Below are 19,488 nucleotides of genomic sequence, written 5' to 3' on the forward strand. Positions count from 1 at the left end.
GAAATGACAACTCCAGTGTTTCAAAACCCACACATCTACACTGATGAATGTTTTCTGGGCTGCTGTTTCTCTTATCTGGCATGAGAATGAGAAAAAAAGAGAAGGAAAATCACTAATAGAGAATGGAAGAGTTGCTGCACACTATAAAAGGATGAAAAAAAGTCAGAAATACAAGCTAAAGAGAGGAGGAATATTTAAATTGCAGGTACAATTTCTTAGCAAAAGCAAATCATCACAGTGAAATTTAAGCTACAGCCCAGATTTGCCATATCTGAAATTCTTACTACATCAAAGGGTCATTATCTGCATGGTCATTCCATAAAAACAGATATTCTGGGGTTGTGAGTAGACTTGTGTAAGAGAGACATCAAAGTTACGGCCTTGAAAACACTGAGAAAACATCCATTTAACATATTCTCTCATTTTCCAAAGGGGAGCCTAAAATCAACATCACCCAAAAGTATCACCAGGAGAGGTTTGCAGTCCTGGAAAATCCTTATTCCCTGAGATGCAAGAGGTGATGAACCACACATGGAGAGTGAAATGGGCTCATCCTTCCCGCACACCATCACACCCTCATTTCTCGTGTTGCTTTCAGCTGTATCTGAAAACCACTCACCCTTCCAAAGCTATTAGGGCTGCACAACTACACCAACAAAAAAGATGGACAGCCTCTGGGAGATGCCTTTCCCATTCACTCATTCTCTCTCTCATGTTTCTTTTCCTGACAAAGGACTCCAGTGGGAACAGTCACCACCTTATCTGGGCATCCAGATTTCTGCTGGAGTCCACAGAAACACACAAAACACAGGATCACATCCCCATAAATTGCAGCAGACAAGCAAACTGCATGCTTGACAAATTGTATGCAGACCACAGGCTTGTTCTTTAGCAAAAATCAAAATAAATAATGGCAACAATGTTATACTTTAATATCCTCAGAGCATTGTTAGACATCTAAAAATGAAAGCACGGGTTAGCCCAGGTTAGCCAGAGGCCTCAGCATAACAAAACTCATGCAAGATCTCTCAGACAGGAGATAACTTGAAGAAAATAAAGGCTGAAATTCTACTACTAGATTTTTCTAATTCAACTCTTATGCCTTTTCTTTGTCAGTTTTCTCTAGTTCTATGTTTGCATCATCTGTCACCTATGAACTCTACTGCAAAGCAATAATCAAAGACTAACAATAAATATATGTTTAGATTGAATGGGAGGATTAAGCAGAAGGAGAGAATTTGTTCTCTGTCCCTTGCTACTGACATTTTGGTCCTTATTGACTTTTTTCATTTTAACACCTGTGATAAGAAACTGATGTGATGAATTTTTACCTCTATGTCAGCTTTCTATGAAAAGTGAGAGTAATTTCCTAATACAGACCTTCTTTCAAATGAAGTGTACAGTATAGTAACACCTCATGGCACATACAATATGCTCAGGATACCTCCCTTGAAGATAAATAAACTTGTAAAATATTACCTCAAATAAAAGTTTAACATTTGTCATGTTTAATCAGCAATAAAAAAATCAGGCATCTAATTCTTCACAATTTATCCTTCACCAACACTATGTCACTTCCAAGTTGAAACATGGAAAAAATTCGACATTTGCAGGCAGCGTGGCAGAAAGGCAGTCTGCCATGTTATCAAAATAATTTATGTTCTAAAATTCCTGTGAGTCCAACATGAAAATAACATCTGCACCATTCCAGCTCTGAGTTTAGACAACTCCAGTGTTACTCGATATGACACACTCAGGGACAGAAATCATCTTAAATTGACAATGATGGTCCCCCGAGCTGATAAACATGAGTTGCTTAAATTCTCCATGTGCTTCATTTTCTGTTCTAGGGAGTGATGTTTGAAACAGGAAAAGGGGGTCAGATCTGGGAGTAGAAGAGATTAAACTACAATTTTGTTTTCCTTCTTTTTGGGCTAGCCTCTAGTATCAATCTCAGCCTGCTCTAAATTATGTCCAGCTGTCTGTTGCCCCCAGGGACAATTCTAGCAGCCAGAATTAGTTGGGAGTGCAGTGACATTTTAACCACACACAGTCTTCATTCAGCCTACCTATCCTTGGGTTTTTGAGGACAATGGGGGGTGGCAACACATCCTGCCAGGAAGAAAAAAATGTGAACATTGAAGTCGTGAACACATTTGAGCTAAAGAATTTCTGAAAACTGTTGGGTTTAAAGAAAGCCAAAACTGAGATGTGACAAAGAGTTCACTAAAGCAGTAGGGAGTAGAGTGCACAGTTTTCAGAAGGAGCCAAAAGTAAGGAAAACAGAAAAATTAGGGACCAGCCTGACAGGGCTTCTTCAGTTGCTACAGGGGTTGGCCTCAGCAGTGCCAAGCTGCTTGCGGTCAGCATGGAAGGACGGATGCTTTGACCACTGTGACATCTCCAGACACCCCAGATATGTAAATAAGTTGTCCTTCAGCTTGTTCACATACCTCACACTCCCATCAGCATTTCCAAGAGTTTAAGTTCTGCCCTCCCACACCAGGCAAGTTTTCAGTTGTCTCAGCGGGGAATATCTGAACTATCAAATCATGGCCTGAATCTCCTATCTCCATTTAAAGGACTGAAAGCCATCCTTGGCACAACGGGGCATTTCCGCAAATGTAGAACACTGGCTGAAGCCAAGGGAAGGGGGTCCCTGCTCAGCCAGAATTCAGACATCCTCCAAAATTATGTTCCTGCTGTTCTCTGCTTTGCAGAACATCTTTCCAGAGGGAAAAAACACAACTGCAGTCCTGTAATACGGGCAGCGTTTTCCTTTATGGCAGCTTAAGACAAGACTTTTAAAATTTTTTACTGAATCCAGAATCCAACAACTTAAATTCTGTTCGCTTTGCCTGGCATGGATGACAATGCCACAATTCAAACAACAATTCAAAACTCACTAGGTAGCCTTGCCAAGTAGATAAAAGCAATTATGATGCTATTTTGCTTTCATGAGATTAGAAATACCTGCATTTCTTTCTATAAGCAAGAAACAGTAGAGTTTAAAATATATGAGGGACCATATCACAAATAGGACTCTATACCAACAGAAGAATCTAACACTGTGAAGCTGTATTCCTAAATAATGAAATGTAGGCTTTAAAAGAATCATTTCGGAGCAGGAGAACACATGTTAAAAGACAGCCTGTTAAATATGAAACAAATATGCACATAAAAGTACATGCAAAATGTCCTATAATATAGTCAACTTAGATTTTCTTTATTACAACATGTTGATGCTTCTGTTCTTTATTAACTAGTGAGGTGTGTGGATTTTAAGTACATTTTCAGGAGTCCCACTTACCTGTAAGCATAGGAACTACAATGAAGGAGGGAAAATCTTGCCTTCTCTCAAAACCACCTAAAAATAAAAGTCAACATCTGGTTGCAGCTACAAGTATTCTAAAATTACCAGCTTGGCTGATTCTAGAACAGATAAGAAGTGATTTGGTTCAGAGACAAAATTAATGAGCACTGCATGGCTGTCCAAAAAAGAAATCATGCTTTATGTGAGATTAGCTACAATTTAATGTTAAGAATTTAAGGGATTGTAAAGGAAAGCCATTCTCTAGGCCAGCAGTGTCAGCGGTCTGCAGCCTAGTAAGACATTTTTTCAGATTTCCAGTTCTCCAGGCCCTTCAAGGTCTACATTAAGGAGGCAAAAACTTATTTTAAAATTAAGAACCTCCTGTTGAACTACAAGAACAGAATAGAGCTGCTCTACTATGTCACAGGCCCCCCCAAAGCAAAACTGGGGAATTAAATAAAGATCCAGTGAACACATTCCTGGACACTTTCTCCTCACCCGAACCCACCAAAACTTCTAAACCCTTGCAATGTCTCCTCATCCTTCCTTCTGTCCGTGAACTTTCCCCCGGGTGGGGACACAACAGCATTTCACAACCTGAAAAGGTTTTTAGAAGTGATGATTGCTGAACTTAGGTGGTGTCTGAGGAACAGCCCTGTGGAGGGCTCCTCATGGCTTTCACCTACCAAAATTTTAACAGCCACAACACCTCAGTGCTGCTGCTATTCTAAATTTCCAGGGGAGATTTAGATTAGAAATAACCGAAAACACATCAAGGAAAGGGCTGTAAAGCACTGAAAGAGGCTGCCCAAAGCAGTGGTGGAGTCACCACACATGGGAATGTTCAAAAATGTGTGGATGTGGGACATGAGGGCAAGAATACTGGAAGTAAGCTCTTTTTGCAACCAAGCGAAGGGTAAGAGATCTAAAGGTCTTTTTGTAAGTTTATTTTCTTTTAAAAATAATAATTAAAAAAAAAAGTTGTGCTTGGTGTTTGGCTTGCATAATGCATGTCATAGAAGAAGAGAAAATTACACAAGCTTGGACCGGGGAAAAACTCAGTTTTCCAGTCTCGTTTCCAGATCTGGTTAAGGTTGTAATTGAGAACGTGGTCGTGATGGACCCGATAATCTTAAAGGTCTTTTCTACCCCAACCTTAACGATTCCACAATTGCATGACTCACGACAGACCCCCAAACGGTGGCCCGTGCTGCGCTTCCTTGAAGATCGCAGCCGGGACACAGCCCCCCCGCCGCTCCCGACCGGCGTGCGGGAGCGGCTCCGGGGCAGCGGCCGCCTTCCCCTCACGGCTCCCCGCGCAGCCCGGGCCCGCGGCGGGGCCGTGCCCGGCGCTGCCCCCACGGCCCCAACATGGCGGCGGGGCCGCACCTGCCCCGCGCGCGTCCGCGGGGCCGGCAGGGGGCGCGCGCGGCGCCGGCGGGACAGCCGCCCGTTCTATTTAGCCCGGGGCCGGCAGCGGGCACGCAGCGACAGCGGCGGGGGAACGGCGGCCGCCGGGCACGGACAGGCAGGGGCTGCCGGCAGCGGGGGAAAGGACAGCGAGCGGCCGCCGGCGCCGCACGGCACCGGGGGAAAGGACAGCGAGCGGCCGCCGGCACCGCACCGACACCGCGGGAAAGGGAACGAGCGGCCACCGGCACCGCACCGGCACCGCACCGGCACCGCGGGAAAGGGAACGAGCGGCCGCCGGCACCGCACCGGCGGCGGGCCAGGGAGAGCGAGCGGCCGCCGGCAGCGCAGCGGAGGCGGCGGACGGGAGCAGCGGCCGGCGCCCGCCCGGTCCCGCAGGTAGGAGCGGGCAGCGCGGGCGGCTCCGTGCCCGCCGCCCCCCGGGCAGGGCTCTGCCCGAGAGGGTCCCCGGCAGGTGAGGGGCGTCCCCCACGCCTTGCTTTGGCCGAAAAAAATCACTTTCCCGCCCCAAAGCGTGCGCCGGCTGGGCAGTGCCGCTGCCCGCGCCTTGTCCGGCGCTGCTCCCGGTGAGCGCTGGGGTGCTTTAAACTCCATTGACTGGTTATTTCCGCCCCTCTCTCCCAGCTGGATAAAATCCTCGGGCTGGGAAGCACGGCCAAGCCTCACCCTCTCCGTGCGGGAGCGAGCGGGCAGCGCCCGACCGCCTCTCCCAGGTAGGGGCTGGGTGGGCTCCCCGGGCCGGACCCGGTCCCAGGGGTGTTGCAGCCTCTTCCAGCAAAGGAGACCGCTAAAAGCATTCCTGCTTGATTTGTTTTTCCTTTCTTTCAAGGTTCACGATGTTGACAGCTATGTTCTTGGCTGCGCTCATTCTTATTACAGTACATTCGCAGGAAACTGAGGAAACCATAACGTACACGGTAAGGTTTAATAGACTTGGAGGTAATTAGTGCTTTGCGGGGATTCTTTGCTAAATGACCCTCAAGAAAAACCAAATTTCTTGCCCATGTATAGGATGTGCTACAGAGGTTGCTGAGTTCGAATGTTAACCATAAAATAAGCTGTTCCTGCACTCAAACAGTATTTAAAAGTTCAAGTTGACAAGATTGAGCAAAATACATTACTACTGCTTGTTTGGAAAAGTTAATCTATGTACTGAGTTTGAGGAACTGAACAAAATTAGGAGGTTTTAATATTTTTTTTTATCCATTTTCATAAAGGCAGGGTCCCTAGAACCTTTGTTTGAAATATATGGAGTTTGACAGATAATTAGGTCAAACATTCTTTTGTGTTTTCTTATGGATGTTTCCTGCTGTTTTTAACAAAATGTAAGTGCTTCCAAATTTGGGGCTCTTAATGAAAGCATCTGAATCCTGGAATGATCATGGGACTGTTCTTTTCTGAGCTGGATTTGAGCAGTGGTTTTGCATGGCTCAATAAAATTGTTCAAGAATACTGGAAATAGGTTCTACTTGCAACCAAGTGACAGGCTAAGGGATTTAAAGGCCTTTTTGTCAGGCTTTTTCTTTTCAACCTGCTTGTGTTCAGTGCTTGGCTTGCATAATGCATGTCATAGAAGGAGTGGCAATTACCCTGTCTAGGGTTGGGGAAAAACCCGCATTTTCACATCTGATTACAGCTGTAATCCCTGCAACTTGCTTCATATGGGTGGATCTCTGGATATGTGCACACACATCAGCCCAGTGCCACACAAGCAGAAAATTCTGCACACATGCAAAAAGTTAGAGAACCACAGCCAAAGCCCAGGATTGTGTCTTATACAAGTAATCCCACTGAAGTCAGTGGGATGGCTCAAGCAAGTAAATATTGCAGAGTTGGACCTTCTTGTAGAAGTCAGGGCTTAAAGAAGTCTCAAGTGAGCATCAGGAAGTCAGTAATAAAATACTTTAACACTGGGCTTTAGAAGCATTAGGGTTTTGAAGACTGGGAGTAGTTCTATTTAGAGGCTTCTGTGATTTACCTTTTTTTTTTTTTTTTTTTTTTTTTTTTTTTTTTTTTTTTTTTTGAAGTCCTTATATATAAAGTGGAAACTGAAGATGTAAGTACCTTTTGAGAATCTGGACTAAACAGGGATCCCACCCTCCTCCTTTCCCACAGTTATTTTATGAGGGGGGTTTTAATTGTGTAGCATTTCATGTAATTCTGATTATATCAGTTGAACATTTCTAGCAAACCTATGTGACTTGGGAACCTGTGCTCCATTTTCAAGGAGGTCTTAGCCTTTAGGTGCTTCGCTGATCATGTAAAATGGAACAAAAAAAAACCCCCAGCTTTAGGAGATTTTGCTCTTGGGATGCTACTGTTTCTCATGCATGGAGGGCCAAATCCTTTGCTATTGTAAAAGCCTTTGGCTGCAGTAATAGATGGACTTGGCTCCTTGCAGTTAAACAGACAGTACTTCTGTTGTGCATTAACAGGAATTGGGTGATTCAGTAAATGCATGAATTAGCTGTTTTCCTTTGGGTTTGCCTTTTCATAGCCACAGTAACTTTGGAGTTGTCAACTCAGCATGTAGTCAGTCCTTTAGAGAGTGTCCACTTACCCCTCAGGGAGAAAAATCCTTCCAAGCTACAACTCGCTGCAACATTTGACAAATCGCTGGTGTCACCTGCAAGAGAAGAAAATATTTTCAATCCTCCTGCTGAGTCAGAGTCCATCAGTAATGAGTCCCTCAAAATAACTTGAGAACAGGACCTGCAACAAGTGGATCTTGGCATCAGAAAGTCAAGTTTGTCACTTGTAAGTCCCTCAGCAGCAGACGAGTTGCAATAAGATTTAGCTTGCTTGACTGTGACTAATTACATTAGTCAATTCCATTCTTTTTTTGTATGGGGCCATTAAAGTAATACCCTGAGCAGCACAAGATGCACCTACACAGCATAGCATGGTTGATTCAATGATATTTTAATATTTTAAATGTTTCTGCTGCAGTTTGGTAATCAGTCTCTGTAGCTGTGACCTGCAATTAAAATGACTGCCCTCTGGATAATTTTATGATTTTGGGCAGAGGAATAATGAAGATGCAGAGCAGACTATTTAAAATCTTTCCTAAACTTGCTGGTGTGCATTGATATGAATAGCTGCTGAGTATAGCCTTGTTTGAATTTTGCAAAGTCTTGTATAAATAAGTAGTCCTGCTGTTATAAACTCTAACCATTTATTGTGTGTCTCACAATATAAATTGTCCTTCCTAGACTGCAGTTCCTGGAGTCATATGATTAAAAAGCATGTGAATGAATTTCCAGCTGTCATGGGATCTTTCCCCATTGCTAGAGTGCTAATGGGAAAGAGATGAAGTCCAGGGGCACAGAGGCCTCTTAGTCCCTCTGGCAAACAGAGTCTGGGAATGAAAGGGGTTCACCTGTTGGAAGGCAGGGAATGAGATCCAAATTCAGAAAAACTTGTTGCTTTTCATAAGATTTTCATTCCGGTCAGCTTGGTCATGCCAAAGATCATCCAAGGATTCAACCAAGGAGAGATGGTATAACACAGGGCATAGGAACAAGGCAAGGAGAAAGCAACAGTTGTCTCACTTTGCTCTCCAGTCTGCTCACAACAGACAATATCTTGGGAACTTCCTGAGACAGAGTTGCTCTCTGTGTATCATGGAGTTATAGAGCATTCCGAGTGGGAAAGGACCCACAAGTTTTGCTGTTCCTGCACAGTAGTGCTGTACCAATTGCCATTTTTCTAGCCTACCAAGGTACTGCATTTCCTTTTGTGTCACACTTTGAATTCACTGAATACACTCAACTGTTTTTCCAAAACAAAGAATCCTGAGTAACCAAATTTATTTCTTCTCTTCTCCACAGCAATGCACAGATGGCTATGAATGGGATCCTGTTAGGCAACGGTGCAAAGGTACAGTAAATAATTTTCAAAGACAGACTTGCCACTGGTATTCTTTAAGTATTTTTCTTGCACACCCCTGTTTTGGACACGGAGGTGTGCATGTCTCGTCGTGTTCTTTGTGTTAATGGCTCTTGCAGAAGGTTCGACTGTTAAAAGCATGACTTGTGTTGTTGCTAACCACAGATATTGATGAATGTGAAATAGTCCCAGATGCATGTAAAGGTGGGATGAAATGTGTTAACCACTATGGAGGATACCTCTGTCTACCCAGAACAGCGCAAATTATTGTAAATGAACAAGAAGAAGCAGCAGCTGAATCCACAAGTGGTCGAAACAACGTCATTCGCCGGACCCCGGCTGACCCCCAGCGCGCCCCTCCCAACCCAACCCACCAAATCCAATGTGCAGCTGGGTATGAGCAAAGTGACCACAATGTGTGCCAAGGTAAGCCAGTGCCTGCCTCAGTTCTTCTTCCATTGCAGGCGCAGTGTGGGTGACCCCAGATCCAGGGGTATGACAGCCTCTAGCCCTTGCACTGACTGGAAGAGGCTGTTGCTCCATTAACACCTTTAAAGATACAAAAATGAAATACATGAGTGTCACAGTTGTTGTTCAAGGTATCAGAACGTGCAGTTTGTTGCAGCCTTACAGTCTGTTCCATCTGTTTTGATGGCTAACAAGTTGAATTAATTCCATTGTCTGTAACTCCTAAAAAAAGTCTTTAAACAACTCCAGTGATGCATTTGGTGTTGTATTAAGTATGTCTAGGTAAGAAAGTGCTCTGAAAAGAGTGGGCAATGCAGCAAGGCATAAGCAATCTGGAAAGGTATGCAGCACTCTGTATTTTTCAGTAAGTGAATGAACAAAAAATAACCACAGGATGAGCTTTTGCTTAGAGCAAGCTGCAGTGCAGAAGGCTCCTGTATTTTTATTGTGGATAAGGAATATTCCTCCAGCAGTAGGGGCCTGACTTCTGAACAGCCTGCACTCTTCTGATCTCTGTGGAAGTAGCCCTAGGCAGACCCTGCCAGTTTACTTCGAGTCCTAGCCTGGCCACTCTTTGAAACTATGGCAATGAAGAGCTTTCATCTGAGTGTACGTACACCACACACAGTGCCAAAAATTCTCGGGGCATTAGCAATGCTGATTGTATGCATTCAGGAACTAGCCTCACAAGCACTACTGTAAACTAAGACTGTTTCATTTATTATTTTATATAAATAGTTTACTCTTCTACTTGCTGAAGTAACAAATGTTTTGGCCATTGTTTTGTTTTCTTTCATAGAAATATATTCTACCCCTTGCTCACAAACTTGCTTTTCATGCACATTGGAGGGACACCCATGCAAAGAGAGGGCAAAACTTGACCCCATGGTTCATCTTTTCCACTTTGTGGCCTGTAACAGTATAATCACATAAAATAGTACTTGAGGGACTATAATCAGGGCAGGCTGTAATGCACTGTGGTAGTTTCCTTCTCCCTGGTATTCGTGTACACAGGACATTATTTATCACTAGTAGGTAAATTCCATGTCATTCTGGAGCACAGTAATCATGGAGGCTGGAGGAGTAATTTTTGTAGGCAAAGCCTCAGAGTTGCATTTCTCGCTTATCTGCTCATGTCCAACATTTCTGCCAATGTGATTCAAGAATGTCAAGTACGGAACCTACCACAGGAGGTCAGATCTCCTTAACCCTGGGCGTTCACTGGGGGTCATCAAGGGAAAAATCAATGCTAAGGATGGAAATTTGGCTTTTTCCTTAGTTTAACTTGTCAAAACAGCAGCAGAACCAGGAGCAGAACTGCTGGGTTTGGCCTGGCACTCCCTCCTTCAGGTGATGCTGCTGGCACTACTCTTCACTGGTGAACTGTAGTAAACTGTTCCAACTTCAGTGCATAACATTTTTATTTGATAAAAATGCAAGTCATGCTAGAAAATTTCAAAACGTGATCATCCTTTTAGCTATGCTGGCTTTAAGTGTATAAATTTGGGATACAGTAGGGCAGTTTGATAGCATTTAGTACCCATAGTTTGTGCTCCAAACAAAGGTTCTGGGTTAGGTTTAACTTAGAGACTGACAACTGGTTGAGGTTCCTGTTCTGTGGAGAAATTGGTGATGATACATTACTATTACTTTACTCCATGCTCTGGCCTCCTGAAACTTGCAACTAAATATTTCTGTTCAATTCCCATATTTTTGGTTAATTTATAATAACTAAGTGTTGTTACAGTACCAGAACTTTTAACCGGCAGGCACACAAACTGTGGGGAAATCTTGGGCTTGACTGAATCAAGCTACTCATTTCGTCATGCCAAAATTTCAATCTAAATGCAGAAAGCATGGAAATATTAGTGTTTAAAAGCTGAAATGTATTGTACTGAATGCATTCCAGCTGGAAAAAGGCTAGTGGACAGTGTGCTTGAAATGAAGGATAAAAGAGTTTTGGAGCACTTAAAGCATGCATTCAGCTTCATGATCCTTGTGCTTTTCACTGCTGAAAATATCTTATAAAAAATAATCTTGATCAGCAATGGTCCCGCTGCGGATTTATTTAATTATGGTTAAAAGACTTTGCTATGATAACTGCTCGAGGCTCCTAGGGAGTGTAACTTACAGATATAGTCACACTTAAGCTTGTTTTATTGTTTAGTAAATCAAATATGAAGTCCAGCTCCTTCTAATTGTTTGCAGATGTATGACATTTTCCTTCCAGTCCAGCAGCACTAAGTATTTTATAACCAATGTGAAAGTGTGGAGACCTCTGTTTCAAACAATAACATGCTCTGAGGAGCTGAATTACTGCCATCATGCTGCAGTGTGAGGGGCCTTCTGTTTTAACACGAATGTCCACTCCCTTTTAAAGTATGGAATAGTGAGGGAAGGACACGCCAAACACACTCCTTTGGCTCCTGTACTTGGAATAAATGCCCATAAAGGACACTGGTCCTGGTGGACTTCACTCCAGTGATGTGCCGACACACATTTTTATAACTACTAGTGAGCAGAAATATGTTCTAATTGTGACCACATTGTTGTTAGACGTGAGGGTAGCAAACACTTCCCGGGATGTTCTTAAGATACTCTTTATGAGCAGTGATGCCAGGAACCCCCAAACTGAAACAAGGATGAGGAAGGTTATTCTGGAGGAAGATCCCTGATGCGGAAAAAGTTGGGCTTCAACATCAACACTTGAACTGTACTTTAAATTCTGAGTTTATGACCTTACCTAATCCCCTCCCTCCCCATCCCAATCAGTTCCCATTTCATTGTCACTCCTAAATTTTGTCCCTACGGGACATTCCCATATGTGGCACCTGGTCACACTTTCAGGAAGCCACTTGGATGTTCAGCCCTGCCACTGTAATGGGGAAGAGCAAAAAACAGAGTAAGAAATAATTTGAAGCAAATTACTGAGTTAACTCATGTTCCCAGACATTTTTTTCCTGATAAAAACCATAAATAGCTGTACTCTGTGGCTGCATACAGGACTGAGTTGTATTTTACTTTGTTGTTAGGCTTTCTGTGATTTGAGTCTGCTCCTATTGAATTCAAAAGAAAATCACCCAATTAATTCAATTTTGTCAAACCTGGTCTGCAAGAAAGTACTGGCTTCTCCTAGAATGTTAATGACACTTGATTGAAAAAAGGGACCAAAGTAGGTACCAAATAACCTGTAAACTTGAGAAGGGAAAAGAACTTATTTTCCTTAATTCTTATCATGCTGGCAATATAAGCTATAAAGTAAGCAAACTTTTTTGCTCCTCAGCTAGATTAGTTTTTTGTATTTCTCCCTGTTTGTAACCCTTTGTGCTGCTGCAATGTCAAGTACAGGAGGGAAACAGGTTGCAGTGCAAGAGAGCAGTGCTTGCTTTTGTTGGAGAAAGACACCTTTCCAGAGTTCTGCCCAAGCTTGGTGGATATTAATTGCTTTTTTCCTACTCTGTGGAAGGGGGGGAAAAAATGAATTTGTTTTCTGTGCTGTGGTTACTTTTCCCCCCTGCAAAATCATTTTAGGTATCTTTACACTGGTAGAGGTTAGGGGGTTTTTTGTTTGTTTTGTTTTCTGGTACTTTTCAAAGTAACTTATCATACTCAAGCTATGCTTTTAACTCAAGAAGTTAATTGTGAATAAGTCAAATAAGGCTAAATTTTGCATCTGTAGAATCCTTTCTGTTGTTGTCCTGGTAAGGAGGGAAGGATAAGTAGGAGTGGTTCATGATGTCTTGTTTTCCAAGTATAGACAGAGAAATCACTTTATATATATTATATATATATATATTTACATATGTCAAGGATGTGCAGCTGGCATATAAAGGATATAAAAGGTGTGTGAGTGCAGGTGCACTTGGCTGCCTTTGGCAGAGCCTGGCTGTGCTCTGGCAGGAGGCTTCTTCCTCCCTGGCATTTTGGCTGCGGCGCTGCAGCTCCTAATGAGCTCCACTTGCTGCGCCTTGATTCCCCTCCCCGAGAGCTCCTGGAACGTGCAGCTGCCTCCAGCCCAGCTGGAACAACCTGAAATGCACCCCGGGGGTGCCACTAAATGTGTCACAACCACTAACGAGCACTCAGACTCCAGGGAGCCTCAGAAGTGCATGGACTGGGATTTTGGAGCCTCTGCACCAGGCTGGACTCTGGTCCTATGGGTTCAACCCATTTTCTAACACAGACATAACCTGAAATACAGCTATAGAAGTTCCTTAGCCATGGAAATGTTTTGGAGAGCTTTCTGTAAAATATTGCACCATCCTAAGTTTTCCCACTTCCTATAGGTAAGGACTACTTCTAAAAATGCTTCAGGGCTACTTGTAAAAGAGCCTGAGGTGTAGGAGTTTAGTTCCAGAGTTGTTCCTCTCAAGGCAAGACTATTTACAAGGACATGCAGTCACAGGGCAAGGGAGAATGGATTTAAATTGAAAGGGAGTAGGTTTAGATTAGGTATTAGGAAAAAATTCTTTTCTGTGATGGTGATGAGGCCATGGCACAGGTTGCTTAGGAAAGCTGTGGCTGCCCTATCTGTGGAAGTGTCCAGGGCCAGGTTGGATGGGGCTTGGAGCAATCTGGGATAGTGGAAAGTGTCCCTGCCCATGGCAGGGGTGGAACGAGATGATCCTCAAGGCCCCCTTCCAACCCAAACAATTTTATGATTCTGAACACCACTAGGCCTGTCGAGTTTGAGGATAGGGTGAGCACAGAGCCTATGGCAGGAAAAATAAGGCCTGGTTCTGTGGTTTAGGATGGCAGTAGCTCAAAGTGCTCCCTCAGGCCATGTGTTTGTGCAGCACTCCAGCAACTGGGGAACACTTTTTGCCAGCTGTAGCCACTCTAAGAGACTGACCTGGTTACATGTCATTCAATACTCATTACTAGGACAAGCCATAGGAATTCCGCAGGTCTAAGAGGATCCACAGAGGGACACAAGCAGACACATAGCTCTTTGTTCATAGCTTCAATTTAATTTCTTGTACATTTGGATACATCATGCAGAGATCATCTTTAATCAGCCCATCCTGAACCAACTGTTCAAGCTGTTAATCTGTGAAACTGCTGCATTCTCCTGCAAAGCAGCATCTCTTTAGTAGCCCTGAGGGTCTAGAGGGGCGTTCACAAAAACCCATCTTGTTTTGAGGGCCTGGTTTTGGGCATTTTTGAAATCTGGCCACTCTGAATCATCTTCCCATCTGTGCTATTTGCACAGCTGTGGGTGTCAAGTCAAGACCTTGGAGAGATATTCTCTGTTCTGTCTGACCATTTTACTGTGACCATCCATCACAAGCATAAATACTAGCAGCTGCTTTCCTTTCCTGAGTTAGTTACTGCTTTCCCATTGTCCTGACCCCTGCAGGAATACTCTCAGTGTGTTGCAGCTAAAGATCCTCCCATATGCTCAGTGGGCTAAGTGTGCTAGAGAAGCAAGCAAGCTTCCCCGAGTTGTATTTACCTTAGCTTCCTGAATTGGGATTATGCAGGCAAGCACTGGACTTCAAGTTTAAGTAAACTCATTAGCAGTTCTCATGGCTTCTTGCAGCAGAAGAATGGGATCACACAGTAGTCACCTCGGCTGTCATCCTTGTGGGCTGCATTTGTTGATTTTAAAGCCTGTTGCCTTAGTAGCTCGGAGGAGACTCATGTTTTGACAGACAAAACACAGCAAATGGATTCAGAAGGCACATGGCCTGAAGAAAGTCCAAACTCCAGCCATCTGTCCTCCTTCATAATTCCTCTCTCTAAGCTGGAGGTCTTTTCCACAGTGCAATCAGGAATAACACCAGATAGCAAAGGGGAAGAATGTGCTTATGCCTGATCCTGACTTGGCATCCCAGAGTACTTGGCACCCCATTAAACAGCTCAGAGCACTTATTTCTCTCTTCGAGGAATTCTCTGTACCTGTTGCAGACACTCAGATCTGAGATCCTACAAGTCAGGTGCACCACACCAAGAGTGAGGGCTGTCACCTGCAGCACTCAGCAGCACCAGAAGGCACAAAACAGGATTTGGGGCAGCACGGGCTGTGCTCCCTGTGCCAAAACCTGCTCTCAAAGGAGTATATTCCACAGCATCACAGTGATACAGGCACATCCCCCAGCAGTGCCAAGGCACCTTGGCAGCTGCTTTTAGCACCTCTCTCAGGTAATTTTATAGTGACACTATTGCCACTGGGATGTTCTTTCTCGTTGTGCTTGCTCTGAGCACTTATTTCCTCCCAGTCTCCTGCACTGTCACTCATCAGCTTCCTGAGAAAGGCTCTGTGCTCCTCTCCCCCGTGTTTTGCTCAGGATAATTTTCTCTCAACCACCACTTTTTTCTTCAATTTTCAAACCTGATTCCTACTTCAGATTAATTAGTGTATAAAGGAAATGCTCTTGCCTCTGTTTTATTTCCACTCTTGCGATCTGAGTTACTGAGTCACCTTTGCCAGAACGTTTCTAAAGGATCCCAGCACTGCAGACACAATTTTCAAAGGTCCAAGATTTTTCTTGAGCAGCTCCAGTGATGGGACACAAATTTAGGAAGCTGGAAAACTAGTTCAAGAGCTGAAATTTGAAACTTATTTTCCTCATTCTATTCTCTTTCCAAGTGATATCTCCCTTCCCATGCTGGACAGGGAAGATGATAACTGCTGTTTCTGTGTGCCAAAACAGCCCTACGGGATGAACAAAACTTCCTGCAAAGGCAGCAGAGGCCTGTTTGAATCTTCCCTGCACCACCCAGGGATGCCTGTGTTCCTCCCCCTGTCCTTTGCTAGGGAATGCCATCTGCTGCCCCACAGCCAAGCACACCAGTCTCCAGCACTGTGGGAATTCATTCATAGTGGTGTTTAGACTTGCTGGTTTGCCGTTTCCCTACTGTCAAAGACAGTGGGAGTGTTAGAGGACTTCCTTCTAGAGAGATATTTTTGGTCTGGTAGAAACCACAAGGAGAGTATAATTTTTGAGTTCACCTACTGCATTCCATCTTAAACATTCCACGTTTTTTGTGGTATAGTCAACTCCTCTCATGCAGCACTTTGTCATGGCAACCCCTTTGTGCTGTGGCTGTGTTAACTGGTATTAATGTAAGCTGAGCTTGAACACCCCCTTTCATTACACTTAAAGAATATTTATTCTTTTTTTCCCCTCTGTGATGCTTTTTGAACTACTTTTTCCGAGTTATCATCGCTTATGCATGGTCTAGAATAATTCACATGAAATTTAAGCCCCCTTTGGGCTGAAGGGTTCTTATCAAAGGGAATTTTGCCACATACCTGTCAAAGTTTAGGTGCTTCCATCCACAAGGATGGAAGATCTGAACTGAGCTTATAAGATCTCTGTTCTCTGTATGACTAGAGTACGTAGAATAGGTAATCAGACATACAAAGTTCATGAGTAAAAAGTATGAAATTTCACAAAGAAATATCTGTTTCACCATTAATTTGCTAGGTTCTGTTTTCATAGCAGCCAGAAAGCAACAGTTTGGGAGAGAAAGTTATTTGCCATAATTCAAAAGACAGCAAAATTTAACTTGAAAAAAACCATACTAAACACAAAAGAATGCTGCTTGTGCCTTCTTTCATCTACCTTTTAACTTTACCAAAAATACAAGAGGGATTTGCAAATTACAGAGCTCTGAAGTATTTTAGCACACACATGGTTATTATAAAATACCTTTAATACTCATTCACATTTGTGTCTCATTTGTTAATCTGAAGTCATGTTAAAGTTTGCTGCTGTTGTAAGCAGACTAGAGAAATGTCTAATTTTTGTTAGGTATAATTATATGATCAAAGCTGAAAAAAGTGACTAAGAAAACATTTTTTACACACTTTCATAAGCTACAGTGCTAAGAAAAAGTTCTTGAGGCTCAGAAATGAATTAGACCTTTTCTGGGAAAATGTATCACAAGCTCTTAATTAAGCATTTTTAAAATTAGATATTCAGTAGCCCCTTGTTGCTGTTACTGAATGGCTTAAACAGATAATTTTAAAGGAAAATTCTTCAATGGAATGGCAAAGGATTCAGTGTGTGAAGGGATGTTTACTTTGGGAAACTCCAAATCTGTCTTTATTAACTCCTGATTTAAAATATCCATGCCTTTGAGTGGACATATTAATTAATTAAGCCTGTTTTGATCAGCTCTGAGGAGGAGAAGATACTGCTTCCTTTGCAAGCTGAATTTAACCTGAAGGAAACTCCTGGTCTGGTGCATGACCCGGTGTGAGATGATTTAAGCAAATCTGACACTGCACGTGAGCATGTTCAGCCCATGGCTGAACAGATGTTCTATGGAGATTCCTGAGTACAAGCAGAGCTTGTTCCAGGGTTTTTACGTGCATCTGCCTGCACAGGTGGGATTCCTGTGAACAGGTAACTGGGCAGAACCTGTGCACTCAAGCCAATCCCCCCATCAGATGGAACCTAAAGACAAACTTTGACCAGGCAGATTGCTGTGCAAAACTGGACCTTGTATCAAGAGTTAAGTTTGGATTTCAATTTCAATTCACCAGAGTTAAAGAAGGTCAAGGGGTGGGGGAAAAAAAAGGAAAGAAAAAAAAAAAAAGGCATCTTATGGAATAATTTCAGAATTATCAGAAAAAAAGTATTTTAAATAATTGGTTCCTGAATATCTTGTAGCATTATAAATTAGAAAGAAATCTTTATCAATCCTGTAACAGCTGACTGTTAGTACATAGAATCGGGAAGTGCAAGGACTTCTGACAGGTAACAATGTTCTGTGTAGTTTTAAAGAGATTGCCAATAAGGTAACATTTAATAACAATCTTGCACAGAGCAAAGGAATCAAACCTGGCGAAGTGAGCAGAAATTCAAGTGTGATTTTAGCTGAGTGTGATTTTCAAGTGTGATTTTCTACCTTAGGAAAATAAAAAACAGGGGAAACAATCTCTTTCTTGTCTAAACTTACTCTGGGGAGAATTTTGAGGATCTGGGATACAGAGTAGGTGGATTTAAATACTAATATTAAATACTAATTATATTTAAATACTAATATTAAATTTTGAGCATCTAGGATACAGAATAGGTGGAATTAAATACACTTTTAGAACCAACAGATACTTGCTTGTAGTTTTTAAAGCACTTTCTTCATAAATGAATTTGTTCTCAAAGGGCTTTCTTATCAGAAACCCGTTCTCCACAGAACTTTGAGATGATAAAACAAGGACTGGGTAAAACAAGGACTTGCATGTCATGTCCGGAGTGAGTTAAAAGCAGGAATCTAGGAATATTTCACAGGGCAATGAGCACAGAATCATCAGAAATTAACAGTGCTTTGGAGCAATCCCTGTTCTGCCCCTGTGGGCTGCAGATGACACCTGACTTCATTCCTCCCAGAAGTTATTGGAGACTAAATCAGGAAAGAGTGCAGAATCCAAAAGTCATTCCCACTTCCCAATGGGAAAGAAAAAATGTGTTCTTCTCTGACATCATCCTGCCTGTATGTACTCTGCATCCAGACCTTCCTCAGTCTTATCTGGCTTAACTTTAAGCATCAAGACAGATTTTCTTTCCCACACTCTCCGTATGTGTTACTGGAGTAGAAAATAATTTGAGGATGGTTGCAACAACCAAAGATATTGCTGACATTTGCAGCACTTTTCCCCTGGAGCAGAAAGCACTGTATAAGCAGATAAAAATGATTGACTTAAAACCACCAAGGACCTCTTGGGTTTCTGGTGTTTGCAGGAGCAGTAGAACTTTACAGCTGGAACTAACCTGAGGTGGAGGAGACTTAGAACCACCCTTCTGATAGCAATTGTGCAGGAAAAGTTGGGTGCAGGAAAATTTGGGTGCAGGAAAAAAACCCATCCATTTTCCTCACTGTAAACACTGACCATTATTTAAACATTCCAGAAACTATATTCATAGGTTTTAGTCTATTAATCAACATGTGAAAAAGGATGATTTTTGGGGAAGGGGAAACTTTCTTGTTTGTGTTCCAGGACAAAGTGTTCCTCTGTTAGAAACTGTGGCTCTCTATGCCTATAAAAAGGAAAATTCCCCGTTTCTAGACAAGATATTTTTATGAAAAGGTCCTTTCATTATGTATTTAAATCAAAACATTCTCTCCATTCTGGCTACACTCAGAGTTCAGTATCCACTGTGAGGAGAATCTCTTCCTTACTATGTATGCAGATTTATAAGGCTCCAGGCACCTTTGAAATAAATTGAAAGCACAGCCATGTAATAGAGCCAAACCCCAAAACCAGCCAAGGAGATCCACCCAGCAACACCCTCGAACACCCTCAGCTCTTCCCCTAAGCGCAGCTTTAGAGCACTGGTCTTGATCTCGTCTCTCCTTTCTCCACCCTTCCTAAAAGCTTCCTGGGGGATTCCCCAGCTCTGGAGCCATGCAGGGGCTGTTTGGGATGCAGGAATAGT

The 19,488-nt window shown here is 42.9% G+C and overlaps 1 protein-coding gene across 3 annotated transcripts in view; it reads left to right on the forward strand.

Moving 5' to 3' along the window:
* Window positions 1-4,783: 4,783 nt before the first annotated feature.
* Window positions 4,784-19,488, forward strand: part of EFEMP1 (EGF containing fibulin extracellular matrix protein 1) — a 45,991-nt gene continuing 31,286 nt past the window's right edge. Inside the window, exons 1-4 of one of the 3 annotated variants that reach the window (XM_066177904.1) lie at window positions 4,784-5,122; window positions 5,574-5,661; window positions 8,575-8,623; window positions 8,798-9,058. In XM_066177904.1, coding sequence (XP_066034001.1) covers window positions 5,581-5,661; window positions 8,575-8,623; window positions 8,798-9,058 — 391 coding nt within the window. In that variant the 5' untranslated portion in view covers window positions 4,784-5,122; window positions 5,574-5,580. Of the gene's footprint in view, window positions 5,123-5,368; window positions 5,458-5,573; window positions 5,662-6,771; window positions 6,801-8,574; window positions 8,624-8,797; window positions 9,059-19,488 lie in introns of those variants that run through there. The other 2 variants (XM_066177903.1, XM_066177905.1) reach the window with 2 other exon arrangements.

This window comes from Chamaea fasciata, unplaced genomic scaffold (genome assembly GCF_029207755.1).
Source record: "Chamaea fasciata isolate MVZ Bird 193981 ecotype frontalis unplaced genomic scaffold, bChaFas1.0.hap1 SCAF_3, whole genome shotgun sequence".
In the NCBI taxonomy this organism is placed as follows: domain Eukaryota; kingdom Metazoa; phylum Chordata; class Aves; order Passeriformes; family Sylviidae; genus Chamaea; species Chamaea fasciata.